The following is a 14,308-nucleotide window of genomic DNA, read 5'->3' as shown; positions in this document are numbered from 1 at the left end:
CCCAAATCCTGTGCTCGGTACCCGACCGGCCCACAGCTCACCCACCAGGCGGTTTCCCGGCTCAGGGGCCGGTGGGGGGTGGAGGGCCACCTAATAAAGGGGCTTCATTTCAGGCCGGAAGAGAAGAAAATATTTACTACTGCACCTTCGATTGTATCTTTCCTTTTTATTTTGGGGGGATTGGGTCAGTGTCTTTCTTCTGATTAGTCGTCCGTTCTCTCATTTTCTCTCACTCCCGTGCGGTTGATTTATTTAAAGGTGTGTCAGCACGGGGCTCAAATGAGGAGCTGGGCCGCCTTCTTTCTGCTGACGGCCGGCCGTGCCAATAAGTCATTTTTTAGCTCATTAGCTAACGGAGGCTGTGAGCAGCAGGCCTCCAGGGGATTGGAACGAGGTGAAGTGATCTGTTGCCAGCCACGCTGCTCTTGAACTGGCCTTCCTTGGGGAAAATGAAAGGCTCGGCCAAGACAAGCTGGGGATCCCAGAAGGAAGATTGGGACATCAGAGTAACGATTAGAGTATTGTGTGTTGGCATCCTGGCTTCGTAGGGCAAACGGTCTTAGAATATTCTCGTAGAAAAGGAAACACTACCGGAGTGTCCGTTTTTCGCGTGTTACATGTCGGCACGGAAGCCGGAGGACAATGGTGGAGGCCGTGGGTGTCCGGAATGTTACGGGTCAGACTGGGCTACCCTAACGAAATACCGCAGATTGGGTGTCTCCAGTACATAACTGTGTTTTCTCTCGGCTCCGGAGGCATAAAGTTCAAGGTCAGGGTGCCAGGGCTGGTTTCTGGTGAGAGCTCTTCCTGGCTTGCAGACCGTGCCGTCTTGCTGTGCCCTCCCTCGGGGAGAGATCCCTGTGTCTCTTCCTCGTCTCATAAGGCCACTTTTATGACCTCATTTAACCTCAGTTACCTCCCTAGAGGCCTGGCCTCCAAATACAGACACACTGGGATTAGGGCTTCAGCATATGGATTGGGGGGCGGCGGGGAGGAGACACAATTCAGTCCAAGAAGACTTGGGATATCTCAAGGCTGTGGACAGGGGCTAACCGCACTTGGCCCCAGACCCGCTGACAGCCACACGGTCCTTTACGCCGGCTGGGCACCCGTCTCCCAGCATCCCGAGCCCCTCTGCTGCCCGTGGTAGGGTGTGGGGGTCACACACACCAGGGACGCTGGTGGAGTTGTCGGGGCCCCTGGCCAAGAGTCCCCACCTCACCCCGCCGAGCACGTTGACGGCCCGGACTTAGAACCCTGAGCGTCCAGCTGGCGTTTGGCCACCACGGCCACCTTTGTCACGCCCACCACCCCCGCAGGTGCGTTCTCAGGTGCTCGATGGCAACTGTGCGTCATTAGAGCTGCTGTTTGACTCCATCGTTGCAGCACCAACAGCTGCCACTTGCAGAGTGACGGCTGGGCCAGCACATCCTCCAGACACGCAGCCTCAGCCCCGAAACCACCCTGCCTTCTGTAGACCCGCTTTATGGGCGAGGGAGGGACGGCCCGAGAAGTCACTGAAGGCGTGGAAGTCTACACCATGGAAGCAGGCACTTAGATCCCGTCTCTCCGTTGCCAAAACCAAGGCCTGTGGCCCCACCGGCCTTGGGGCGATTCTCTTCTCCCGCCCTCGGCCACCGCGGAAAGCACACGGGGTAAAGCTTACCCACCCCCCGCCCGGTGTATCGGGGTGCACGGTGACCACAGGACACGGGTTCTAAACAACAGCAAGTGCTTGAGCATAAGTAGGGGTTCCTGAACTCGCAAAACCCTCACACGCCCTCGTCTGAGTTCTCCGTTCCTACTCGCTGGATTTCAGCCGCGAAACAGAAGCAATCCCGATTCAGACATGAAGTGGCCTCGCTTAGCGCTCCGGCCCCTCCCGGTATCCGAAAAAACAGCGAGGGGCCGAAGTCCCGTAGGGCCCAGAAGCCGGCGTGGAAAGCTTCTGCTTTTAAACGGCAGAGAAGTTTTGGTGAAGAGCCGTGTTTCCGTCACGTGATGAAAGCCATACATTAAACAGCTCTGGGGGCCAGGTGGACGTGGGCTGGAAGAGGCAGTCCCCACCAAGAAGGCCACGTGGAGGCTTTGTTCTGTCTCCTTGCGGTATTCCTCGGGGACGGCCCCCAGTATCAAGCCTGTTTTCTGTATTTGAGTCGGTGGAGGCCGTGCAGCCCTATTGGTAATTGTCCCCTTGCTCCCGCTCCTGCAGGGTCACAGGTGGATCAGGCGTAAAGGCTGCCAACCGCCGGCCTCCAAGACCCTGTTCCTAATTTTATAGACCTAACAGTAGAGTCTTCCTTCGAAAGAAGCTCCCAAACTGGTATTCAGCCCCATGAAATCTGGACCCACCTTTGTTCCGTAATTATAAACAGCACTGACTTTTAAAAGCGAGGAATGGGGGCGCCTGGGTGGCGCAGTCGGTTAAGCGTCCGACTTCAGCCAGGTCACGATCTCGCGCTCCGTGAGTTCGAGCCCCGCGTCGGGCTCTGGGCTGATGGCTCAGAGCCTGGAGCCTGTTTCCGATGCTGTGTCTCCCTCTCTCTCTGCCCCTCCCCCGTTCATGCTCTGTCTCTCTCTGTCCCAAAAATAAATAAAAAACGTTGAAAAAAAAGTTTAAAAAAAAAATAAATAAATAAAATAAATAAATAAAAGCGAGGAATGGGGTGGGGTGGGGGAGGGTGCCTGGGTGGCTCAGTCGGTTAAGCATCCGACTTCGGCTCAGGTCACGATCTCACGTCTCATAGGTTCAAGCCCCGCGTCGGGCTCTGTGCTGACAGCTCGGAGCCCTGGAGCCTGCTTCGGATTCCGTGTCTCCCTCTCTCTCTGCCCCTCCCCTGCTCCCGCTCTGTCTCTCTCTCAGAAATAAACATTAAAGAAAAAAATTTTTTTAAATAAAAGCAAGAAGCGGTTTGAACACAATCATTCAGACACACGTCGACTTCAATTTCAGTGAATTCAGGCGAGCTTGTTTGTGGGGTGACCAGATCCCAGGGCAGAAACCAACCCCCCCCCCCCGCCGCCCCACTTCCCCAGGAGAGCACACCGCCCGCAGGAGAGGACTCAGAAGCTGGGGGCCTTCTTCATTCTTCGGCTGGAATGTCCGAATGTTAAAAAGAGAATTGGAGGGGCGCCTGGGTGGCGCAGTCGGTTGAGCGTCCGACTTCAGCCAGGTCACGATCTCGCGGTCCGGGAGTTCGAGCCCCGCGTCGGGCTCTGGGCTGATGGCTCAGAGCCTGGAGCCTGTTTCCGATTCTGTGTCTCCCTCTCTCTCTGCCCCTCCCCCGTTCATGCTCTGTCTCTCTCTGTCCCAAAAATAAATAAACGTTGAAAAAAAAAAAAAAAAAAGAGAATTGGATAACTACAGCTAGGACGATAGTTCCAGTGTTCAGTTCCCTGTTTTATCCCTGGGTGATTTGGCAATGCGAATTAAAACCAAGCAGAGCAGAATAAAACAGCTCTGACTTTAATGCCCACCAAAAAACGAGAGCTAGCAAGTGGGGACTTGAAAATCTGTATGCACCCTTCACCATTGTCCCTTTTCATTTCATTCCCGTTTTGTTCTTGCTGTTTGGCGGTTTACGAAACGCACCAACGTATGTTAAATACATTTTAAATGCGGTTTTTTTCATAGCACGAGAAACACGATTTTGTTTGGAGTGCCCGGTATTTGGGCCCAGGCGGGGACAGGGTGCGGCCGCGTCCAGCTTCAGCCTCGTCCGGGCTGCGGGGGTGGGTTCTCAGCTGTAGCCAAGTGTTTGTCCTGGAAATCTCCGAATGAAAAGGGTCGGGGGGTCACCCTGGGGTCACTCGCATGGACCAGGAAATGAAGCAAAACTAATCCAGATTTGCTCCTGGAAGAATCTGTTTGCCTAAGTATTTAAAAACAGATTAGGGCTAACCCGACACTAGATCACTGGGAGCAGTGTAAACACGAGTAAAAGGTGTAAACAAGGCGTCTTTTCTGTCCTTCGGAAGAAGAAATGTCATGGTTAATGAGTTTTCTTTCTAGAGTGTCGCGGAAGCCCTAAGTGATTCTCTGTGTAGTTTGTAGCTCTGCACCCTGATTATTCTCGTGGAGAAAATGCGGGGTTTTAGGGGGGGTTAGTTGTGAACCAGTGTATCATTTAAGTCTCTGGGGCATTAGAGTCCCTCTTCTCTGTAGGGCTTTTCTTTTCTCCTTTCATTAAGCAGCCACAGACCTTTGCTTCGGACGGTATGAACACGCTTTGCTGTGGGTCTCTTCCTTTCTGTCTCCTTTTGCCCATTCCCTTCCCATTCTGCGCTCTCCTCTTCCTCCCCAGCCCTCCTTCCAGATGTCACAGGCAGCATCCTGTGCCGCTTGGACCCTGAACCCCGCCTTCCCCCAAAGTTCAGGAAGCACATTCTCAGCAGGCCCAGTGCTGCTGGGGGAGGGACGCCTGGGGCTGCTGTCTGCATCCCAAGGCCCTTCCCCGCCCTTCCCCAGTGTCCTCCCCTCCTGCACCCCTAGCTCAGCTCTCGCCTCGGGCCGCCTGCCTTGTCTCCTGGGCTGGGCCCTAGAACATCTTGATGTCCCCCACGTATCCAGAGAGATTACAGAATCACGTAGGAACTTAGTTTGCTTGTCTTTTCTAGACCTCCACATGCCCCCATGCATCCGTGCGGTTTCATCCGTGGGCCTGTAGTAAGGTTTTCCTCAACCGAAGGATGTGGAGATCCCAGGGGGATCACATACTCCCTTCCGTGGGGAGGAATTAAGAGCTAAGACTTCAAGGTCACACCCAGGTGCGGGGAGCCCACTGGCCATCCTGTCCGCTGCGCTCCGCAATGTCCCCTGATCCCGACTAAACGCTGTCATTGCTTATCCGGCCTGTGGCATCCACCCTGCCTCGTGCCAGACCCTGGGCAGGGGGGTGGTTCCCCCTGGCCGCAGCTTCCGCGGCATCAGAACCCCCCCCCCCTGCAGGTTCTGCAACCACCCCCCAAGAGGTTCTGACTCTGGAGGTCCGGGGCGGAGCCTGAGATTCTGCATTTCTGGCAAGTTCCCAGCTGCTGCTGGTCACGGACCCCACTTTGTAAAAAAAAAAAAGTAAGCCCGTGCCTCAGGGGGCTTCCTTGTGAAGATAACTCGTCTCCTGCTATCTCGCTTCCTCCCCGATGCCCCCGGACCACGTGGGTTCTGGAGCAGAGGGGTTTCGGCCTCGGCCACCCTTCCTGATTGCGACCGCACCCATGTGGGGACTCTTGCAGGGAAGAGAAGGAGCGGTGGATCCGGGCCAAGTACGAACAGAAGCTCTTCCTGGCCCCGCTGCCCTGCACGGAGCTGTCCCTGGGCCAGCACCTGCTGCGGGCCACCGCCGACGAGGACCTGCGGGCCGTCATCCTGCTGCTGGCGCACGGCTCCCGGGACGAGGTGAACGAGACGTGTGGAGAGGGGGACGGCCGCACCGCGCTGCACCTGGCATGCCGGAAGGGGAACGTGGTCCTGGCGCAGCTCCTGATCTGGGTAGGTCGCCGCGTACAGGACAGCATAGCCGCGGGCGCCTTGCTCTGCTCTGCGGGCATCTTTCTGGTGGGAGGCGGCGGGTCTGAAGATGGGAAGCACACGAGTAGGGAACTTGGAATTGAGGCGCAGAGGCCCCTGGCTGCCGGGCTCCCCTGTGTGAGGACGCCGCTTGAGGACCGATCAGAGGGAGGGAGGGGGTCCGCGGGGCCTGCTCTGCCCAGCCCTCCCTCACTGGGTGTCTGCAGAGCTCATCTGTCCCATGACCCTTCTGGGTCAGGTGCGGGTGGAGTGTCTGTCCTGTTCCTTTTACAACCAACTGCCGTCCTGTGTTTGGGAGGGGGGTGGAGGGGGAGAATACAGCTAGTTTATATGGTTTTCCCTTTACCCAACCCAGAAATACTGGACCCAGAGTTTGATGGTAGGACTTTATCAAAGGGCTTCTTCTGGACTGTTCTGGTTAACTTCCACTAGGGAAAATTATTCTGTTTGTTAGTTTGTTTGTTTGTTTGAGAGAGAGAACGCAAGTAGGGGAGGGGCAGAGAGAGAGGGAGACACAGAATCCGAAGCAGGCTCCAGCCTCTGAGCTGTCAGCACAGAGCCCGATGCGGGGCTCGAACTCACGGACCGTGAGATCGTGACCTGACACGAAGTCGGACGCTCAACCGACTGGCACACCCGGGCGCCCCTAGGAAGAATTATTCTTAGATTTCTACGGACGCATTCGTCATGGAGCCTGAATGGCGACAAGAGGGGGACAGTGTGTAGAGCCGCGGGCACCTGAGCAGCCCACACCCACGGTGGCACGACCCGCACACCTCTGGGGCTCAGCCACCGCGCATCCCCACCGAAGGGCGACAGAAGGCAGCCTGCCGAGAGGTCCCCGGCAGGGGCGGATGGCAGTGCTTACCCATAGTAGGACCTGGATAGCGGTAACAGAGGACTTCTCTGCACCCTTGTGTTTTACATACAGATTTCCCCCAATGAAAGGGAATCACCTCCAAGATCAAGAAGTGCTTATTTTTTGTTTTTACGATCGGAAAGGCAGAAAAGAACTAACAAAGCCAGGATTACCCTCGGTCTCCTGCAGAAAGGAGGGCCTTCTGGGTGTCAAAAGCGCATGGTTTCTTTCAAAGGACGCGCCGTGGGGCCGGCTGTGGCCTCTGGCCATCCGCGTCCCTAGCCACCTCGTCTGTAGTCCTTCCCGGGGTGGTCCGTCCCCACCCCACCCCCCCGCACGAGCTGCCGCACGGCTTGGAGAAAGGCGCCTGGTCCCCTCCTCCGGCGGCACCCCCCCCCCCGCGACCCTAACGGCCCTCTCCGTTGCCTCCGCAGTACGGGGTGGACGTCATGGCCCGCGACGCCCACGGGAACACGGCGCTGGCCTACGCCCGGCAGGCGTCCAGCCAGGAGTGCATCGACGTCCTGCTGCAGTACGGCTGTCCGGACGAGCGCTTCGTGCTCATGGCCACCCCCAACCTGTCCAGGAAGAACAATAATCGCAACAATAGCAGCGGGCGGGTGCCCACCATCATCTGAGGACCGCCGGGCCCCCGCAGCCTCGCGCCCTCGCCCAGAAGTCACGACACGTGAGTCCCGTCGCGTCCCCACTCCTCCTGGCGGTCAGCCGCCCACCCGCCCTCACCCCGCGCGCAATCACAAAAGCCTGACCGTCCTCACGGGGGGCGCAGCGGAGGCCGCGAGGCTGCAGGACCGACTCCTTTTCCCCCCCGAACTCCCCCCCACCCCCCGCGACGAGCAGGGGCTGCCCGGGGGGGCCTTGGTTTCTTGATAGCACACCGCGAGGTCCCCCGGCCCGGCAGCCTGTGGACACAGAGCACGGCACAAGGGACGGGGACGAGAGGGGGAGGGGAGGCGAGGAGCAAGGAGAAGGGTAACTCTCCTTAACTGGCAGTTAAGCACATCAGTACATTTCACCTCTACCAAACGGAACACTCGGATTTCATCTCTTCTCCGAGGAGCTTGACGGCATAAATCAGAAGCAGGCAGAGTTTGTCAGGTTTGAAGCCCCTATGATGGTATGTGTCAAATCAGTTGTAGCTAATCTGTCCGGGGAGAATACTGGCTTCATTACACTTGTATAGTAGAGTTCTTCCAGCATTACCGCTGTTTAATAGAACATGATTAGTCATCACCGAGAAAAAAGCATATTAGCCGAGGAGGTAGTTACACAGCACGCTCGGATGCTTGCCACGATGTGATTGCAATACTTCTTAGAAGCATCATATCATCTCAGACATGTTCTTTCGAGCCCTTGGAGCCCTTCTTTCTAAATTCACTGTCATAATTTAGTATCTGTTTAATTTTTCAGTCCAAAGAGAGGAAATCAGTTGCTGAGTATTATTTGACTGCCGTCGCTCTCCTTGGTGCAAAAACAAAATGGAAAAAATAAATAAGGGTAACTCGGAAATTCAAAAGGAAATCACGGATCCAAGCTAATAATAACACTTCGAATACACGTAGTGAACTAACCGAAGGCATAAAAGGCTATTTTTTTTTTTTTTTTTTTGCCCCAAACGGCAGAGGTCTTTTACTTCCTTTTGCCAAGGTGGAGGTCTTGGGTCTCAGTCACTCCTGGGCCACGCCGGAGTATCACCCAGGCTTCTGTGTTATGTCTTTAGATAAGATTGTGAAAATCTATTTGAATAAAAGAAGTTCATAAATATGCATTGATTTTTGTACAGACAAATGTCACCTCTGTTAATTTATAAACTGAACTAGATGTGAACTAATAATGTGCAACTAGTTGAGATGAGAGGGTTACAGATCATTGTACATGGAAAACACTCCCAGCAGCAAACACTTCCATTAATGTGATAGACAGCTTTGAAAAAGGAACACATCAGAAGAAGATAGTAGTACAATTTGCTTATTAAAATCGAGAAAGGGGGAAAAAAAAAAAACCAGACACTGAAGCATTTTAGAGAAGAGGAAGGCGGCATGTGATTTCTCATCATTTCGATCTGATGGCACTTCTGCCGACCCAGAGGAGGGGCCGTGGCAAAGCAGGGGGCGACTTTGCGAATCCCAGGCCCACGTGCTCTGCACAGGCAGGTCACGACCGGCCGCCCACGGCTCTGCGGCACCTGCCGGCCGGCGAGAATCGCTAAGGCTTAACTTGGCGGCCAGGCCCTCCGTTTGGGTTATCAGCACGTCCCCTGGTCTGCCGTCACTGTGTGCCATCGGGGCTGCTTTCAGACGTTAGCCACCTTCAACGTGGCCAGATTGTGACACCCTGGGTTAAAAAGGAAAGGGGCAGCTTTGCCTGGAGCGCTTTAGCAGTATGTGGGAGGAGAGGGTCGTCCAATGGGAAGGCGCCTCTGGGCTGCTGTAGCACAGAAACCAAGGCCACGCTAGGCCAGTGGCCGCCCCCTCCCCCCACCCCGGGGAAGTCCCCTGCTCTCATATATGAAACCTTCTATTTTGTAAGAGTTTTCCCTCTTCTTTCACTTTAAAAAAAAAAAAAACACAATTCAAGTAGGTGGGGAAAAAATAAAGCTTTACACAGAATTTATATGTGGGTCAGTGTTTCATGGACATTTGTAACCTTGCTTCCTCTGCGTGGAGCCCAGCGGGCTCCAGGAACGATAGGTTCAGAAGGCTGAGAGCCCTGACCACAGGTCCCCTGCTCCTCCCCCTGGTTTTTAATTCTGTGTTTCATCACTGTGTAGTTATTTTAAATGTGAATAGGGGAAAAAAATGTCACTGCCTATTTTTGAAGAACTCATTACTGTTCTATTCCACCTGGACACATTCTCCTCCGCACAGCCTTTAGCGTAGACTTCACGTAGTGAACGCAGATATAGTATAAATGAAATTCTTAAATTATTTCACTGTAGTTAATTCCCACTATAGGAACACCCTATCATATAGCGAAGCCTCGTTTTGAAAAGAAACAGAATTCCTTGTAAGGCTTCTCTTTGAGATGTATATGAGTGTGTACATATTATTATATGTGTTTATAATATAATATTTTCCCAAATGACTCCTTTTTTCACTTAGCCTTTCACGACCTGAATGCTAGACCGGGTTCCCCCCACCTCCTCCACCGCACCCCTTCCCTCTCTCCGGCACGGGGACGTCATTGATTCCTCCTCAGAAAACCTGACCCTTCTTCTGCTATTTTTAGCCATGCTTCGGGAGGCAGCCTGCTTTCCTGAGCCCGAGTTTTGGCAACAGAGGAAAGGCAGTGGTGGTTTTCAAGGGTTTTCCTCTAAAATAAAGTGACTGATGGCTAATCTGTTTATATTTCAATAGTGTCAGACCAGAAGGGCTTTCTTCGCCAACGATGCTATCATTCCCATCTTAGAGCCTTACGTCACACCAAGGCCAGGAAGCCAAAACCCAGGGCTAGTGTTAGAAATAACCAATTTGAGAAGGGGGTCGAGTTGTGTTCGTTGGTTCTCGTGGAAGTTCTGCGAAGTGACCGTGAGGACACCAATGCATAGTCCAGCCTCTTCTGTTCAGAAGTAGAACTCCCCTTACCGAGAAACCACGTGCTGGGGAAGACACACGCACGCGGTCACGGGTTAGGGTAGCTTCACGATCTGGCTGGATTCCTTCTGTGCCCCAGAAACCCTGCAGAGAAAGGAGCCTTGATTCTGACCCCGTGAGAGCAGATCTCCGGTACTGGGCGGAAAGGTGGCTCTCCAAGCCCAGAGCCCCAGTCATGGGGCCCCGGCCCCCGCCCGTCTCCTGTCATCCTAGGAGAGGAGCGGCTCCAGGGTGAGCAGGTGACAGATTCCCGAGTCAGTGGCCCCATGAGCAGGTGCAGTTGTGGGTCTCCCAGTGAACGCACACCGCGCGTAATTATCCCGGGAGGCAGGGGGTGCTCGCTGATCACGCGGCAGTCGGGTGCTCTCGTTGGGTTGCTCTTGACCAGGATCCTGAAAGGAGCCCATTCTCTGCCCGTGAGCCCGGGCGGCGGCCCTTCCAGCACCACTGCCTTCTGAAGCTTTGTCTAGCCTGATGGGGTCGCCTTGGACCCAGCCTCTGCCGCCTGGCCTAGGGACTGTTCTTTGCAGTTTTGTGACACCTGCACGCATTCAGGGTCATTCTCTACATCCTCAAAGCAGCGGTCACTAACTTATAGGGGAGAGTGTGGTCTGGTGAGAAAGACAGCCCTGGCTCTCCTATCCCTCCTGTGTGGCCTAGGGCAGAGGCCCTCAGCTTTGGGGATCTTTTTCCTCATCTGTGAAACCAGGGTGGCCTTGTGGGATCTGATGACCAGTCGGTTGCCAACCAATGTGATAAAAGCCAGCCAGACACCCAGCCAGAGGCTGGATGCTCAGGAAATGGGATTGTTCATTTAGAACAGAAATGCCGAGAGCAGAAAGCCAGAACCCAGGCCTGGAAAGCTGCCCCCAGGCCGGCGGTGCGTCCCCCAGCCAGGCCCCTAGGGAGTCGGTGACGGCCCCCCCTTCCCGTCTGAGCCTCTGGGCCTCCCCTCTGCAGGGCCAGTCAGTGCCCTTCCCCACCCCTGTGTGCTGGGAGCAGTGTCAGAGGAGGGGCCTCGCTGGAGCGGCCGTCCCTTTCAGGGCTGGCATCAGGCTCGGCTTGTCTAGTCCCTGCACTTGGGGAACACATCTTCCCCGTCAAGGGTGGCCACTGGGTCCTACCCGGCCCCCAGCCCGAGCTGTGCTCGAGGATGACCTGGGTCACCGCGGCTCCAGCTGTGCCCACCCTTCCTCCTCGCATTTAGAATGTTCCGGAAATAAGTCCACATTCCCGCCTAGGGAGGTTCAGAAGCCTTGCAACAATATAGAGCCTCTAAGAGTAAGTATGGTCAGGCCTCAAAAACTTCTCAAAAGGCAAAGATAATTGGAAAGCAAATCCATTACCCCTCGATGGGCCCTTCCCCCCTCCCCCCTCTGCGCTATTTCCATCCCTCACGCGCCCCACAAGGTCGGCCTGACTTTCTAGAACTCCCCTGGATTGTATTTATGTCCTTCAAGCAAACAAATTGAAAAGCAGTCAGGAAGGAATTCGAATAGAAATGTGCTGAAGAATCACATCTTTCTTTCCCGGGAAATATGATTTATTTCTCACTGGCCTCCTCAAATGGGGGTTTCACACCTTGTGACGTCCTGTCTTCAAGTGATTCTCACCCCCATCCTTCACCAAAAAGCTAAATAAGGGCCTTTGGCATCCAGACTTGGATTTTTCACTTCGGGCCATTATCGACACGTTTCCTGCTTGAATTCCCAAGCGGCTTTCTTCTGGAAGCCCTGTGGTCAGTGAGCCCTCGGTGTGGGCCCCCGCCCGCTCCGTGCCCTACACCCTGATGGCTCTGTCATCGTTCAGGCATCGAAATCAGGTTGCCTTTCAGTCAGAATATTCAAAATTGAATATTCAAAATATCCAACTCCAGTTACGCAGAGGAGAGAAGGTGGGGGGCAGGTTAGATGGAAACAGACTTTTATTTCTATTGTTGCCAGGAAGTTGTCCCTGGAACCCAGAATGGCCAGGCCCCTCACGAGGAGAGAGAAACAGCGCCACTCAGGGTCAGCACGCCCCCACTGACCCCTCACCTCTCCCTTCGTGAGGAAGAAAGGACAGGTGACAGCTTAGAATTCATATTTCAAAAACACCCTTGGAGGAGAAGGGCTGTCCTTACATAGATTTTTTTTTTAAACAATATTAACGGACTTCCTGTTTAATTTTGGATGTCTGCTGCTTTTTAAACATACATTGGCACTTCTTTCCAGTTCCGGTTTTTCGGTTTGGGCCAGAGTGGCAATTAGAGGACGAATTCATCAGCCATCAGCATGGGATTCTGCAAAACCAGAGAGTCTGTTTTTTAGTCTGTGATCTTCAAAACGCCCAAGTTCTAGAAGGAGTTTGGTTTCACCAGTGTAGGAAGCACCGTCCCAAAGCAATGAGTCAGGACCGCAGATTTGAAAACCGCTCTTACCGCGTTTCACTAATGAGGCCCTCGTTTTGTTCTCATGTGACGGCATTTGGTTCTGGGGCTTGCACCCGGTTGGTAAAAATGCCCTTCTCCGAGGCCTTTCCGTCCAAAGGGCCTGCGGTGCCCGGGGTACGTGCAGGGCAAGCCACCTTGGTCAGTGTGCGAGGGGTCAGCTCAGGGCTTGTGTTTTATTTTGGCCTGGTGTGTGTGGCTTCTGTAGAGAAGGTCCTCCGAGGGTCACGTTGGAGCTGTATGCTAGAGACTCGCCTGTCAAGGTCGAGTTAGGTCCCCTCTGGAATATTCCCTGGTGGCAGGGATATCCTGTCTTCTGTTTTGAGACGCGGGTAAAAGAAAGGAACCACACTGATGTGAGAGCTTTGGGGAATCTTCCAAATGGAACAGCCCGGTGTTGGGAGCACTTGCCCCTAAATCAGAGTCTGCCCTGACCTCCCCGTACCTCCCCAGATGGTGTCAACACTGGCCTGGGAAGCTAATATCTGAGCTGGCCCAAACTCGTGTGAAGAAGATGGGGGGGCCCCGACCCCAGAAGCCCACACAGTTAGGGATTCCTCGTGTAAGATGGCCAGTGTCCGGGCTGGACGAAGGACGTCCCGGGGCTTTCCAGCTTAGCACCTGGATGTTGAAAGCCTGAGTGGGCAGCCCAGCCAATGTCCCCTGCACCCTGCTCTGCACCTGACATGCCGCTGAGTGGCCTGGGGGACATGTGCATCCTGCCCGGGCCCTTGGAGGGTCAGGGGACAGTGGGGACCAAGGGTGCATGGGCCAGAGCCAGGAGTTAGCTCACTGACCACTCTCAGGAACACAGCACGCCTTCCAGCCCCGCCCCCAGGTGCCCAGGCAGATCTGAGAGAGGACTGGGTTGTCACACGGCTCATGGGCAGCAGATATGCTTAGAAACCGCTTTGCGGCCGTTCGCACATCTCGAGGTTAGAAATCACGTCTTCTCCAACCCTTGAAAAGGTCGCGGTTCCCCTCCTGCAGCTGTCCTTTTGTCTAAAATCTGTCGAATTCTTGAGGTGGCACCCCTGCCCCGGTCTGAGCACCCGCGTGCTGGGGAGGATGCTACGTGCACTTGACCAAGGGCACTCTGCAAAGCCTTGGGAGGCCTGGGCCGGCTGCCCCGGGAAGGGCTGGAGGGGTGGGCCACGCCAGCCACGGGCACGGCCACGTGGGTTCCAGGAGAGCTTCCTGCCCCAGAGAGTCCCCTCCTCTCCTGCCCATGACCTCGAATGGGGTTCTCGTGTGGCCACGGGTGTGTTTCTGAACGGGAGCCTGGGCGGGTCAACGGTGGCAGCCAGGAGGCATTTCTAGGAGGGAACAGGGAAGGCCGGGTCCCTGCCCACCTCCCAGCACGTCTTGTTTCTGTAAATAGCAATGTATAGAAGACAGAAGAGCGGCCCAGGGTTTATCCAGAGACGGCTTTGGTTTCTTTGGGTTTTTTTTCCTTTTTTTTGGTTGTTTTTCTATTACCTCATTCAGCAAGTTTGTTTCACAAGGACTCAATGACGCTTTATTTATACTGTTTGTACTGTAATTAAAACCATTGACAGACATTTCACTTTGCTTGTTATTTCTTATGATTTTGTTTTGATTAAATATGCCAGTTTGTATTTTCCTGCATTGGGATTTTTTGTGTCGGCTGTACAGTATTCTAAGGGGGAAAAAAAAGAAAGAGAAAAATGTGTAAAGTAATGGAGAGAGGTGGCTATAGTGTAGAGGCCTCTTTCTAATAAAGAAATGAAAATATGTCTACACTGCTTTCCGTGGAGGTTTTGTCGGGCTTTGGGGGGGAGCGGGGGGACATGTTGGTCATTTGTCACGACTAATTGGGTTTCGGCGCTCAGGCGAGGTAAATCCGAGAGAAGAGGTGA

The 14,308-nt window shown here is 54.3% G+C and overlaps 1 protein-coding gene across 2 annotated transcripts in view; it reads left to right on the top strand.

Annotated features, from left to right (window-relative positions):
• The window catches only part of AGAP1 (ArfGAP with GTPase domain, ankyrin repeat and PH domain 1), a 549,698-nt gene extending 540,008 nt beyond the window's left edge, over positions 1-9,690 (top strand). For both annotated transcript variants that reach the window (XM_047085687.1, XM_047085686.1), the window contains 2 exons: positions 5,233-5,488; positions 6,821-9,690. In XM_047085687.1, coding sequence (XP_046941643.1) covers positions 5,233-5,488; positions 6,821-7,024 — 460 coding nt within the window. In that variant the 3' untranslated portion in view covers positions 7,025-9,690. The remainder of the gene's footprint in view (positions 1-5,232; positions 5,489-6,820) is intronic.
• The last annotated feature ends 4,618 nt before the right edge of the window (positions 9,691-14,308 follow it).

This window comes from Lynx rufus, unplaced genomic scaffold, assembly GCF_022079265.1.
Source record: "Lynx rufus isolate CCGP_SWC_20201006 ecotype Redwood Valley unplaced genomic scaffold, mLynRuf1.p SCAF_2, whole genome shotgun sequence".
NCBI lineage: Eukaryota > Metazoa > Chordata > Mammalia > Carnivora > Felidae > Lynx > Lynx rufus.
This window is presented reverse-complemented; position numbering and strand designations above follow the sequence as displayed.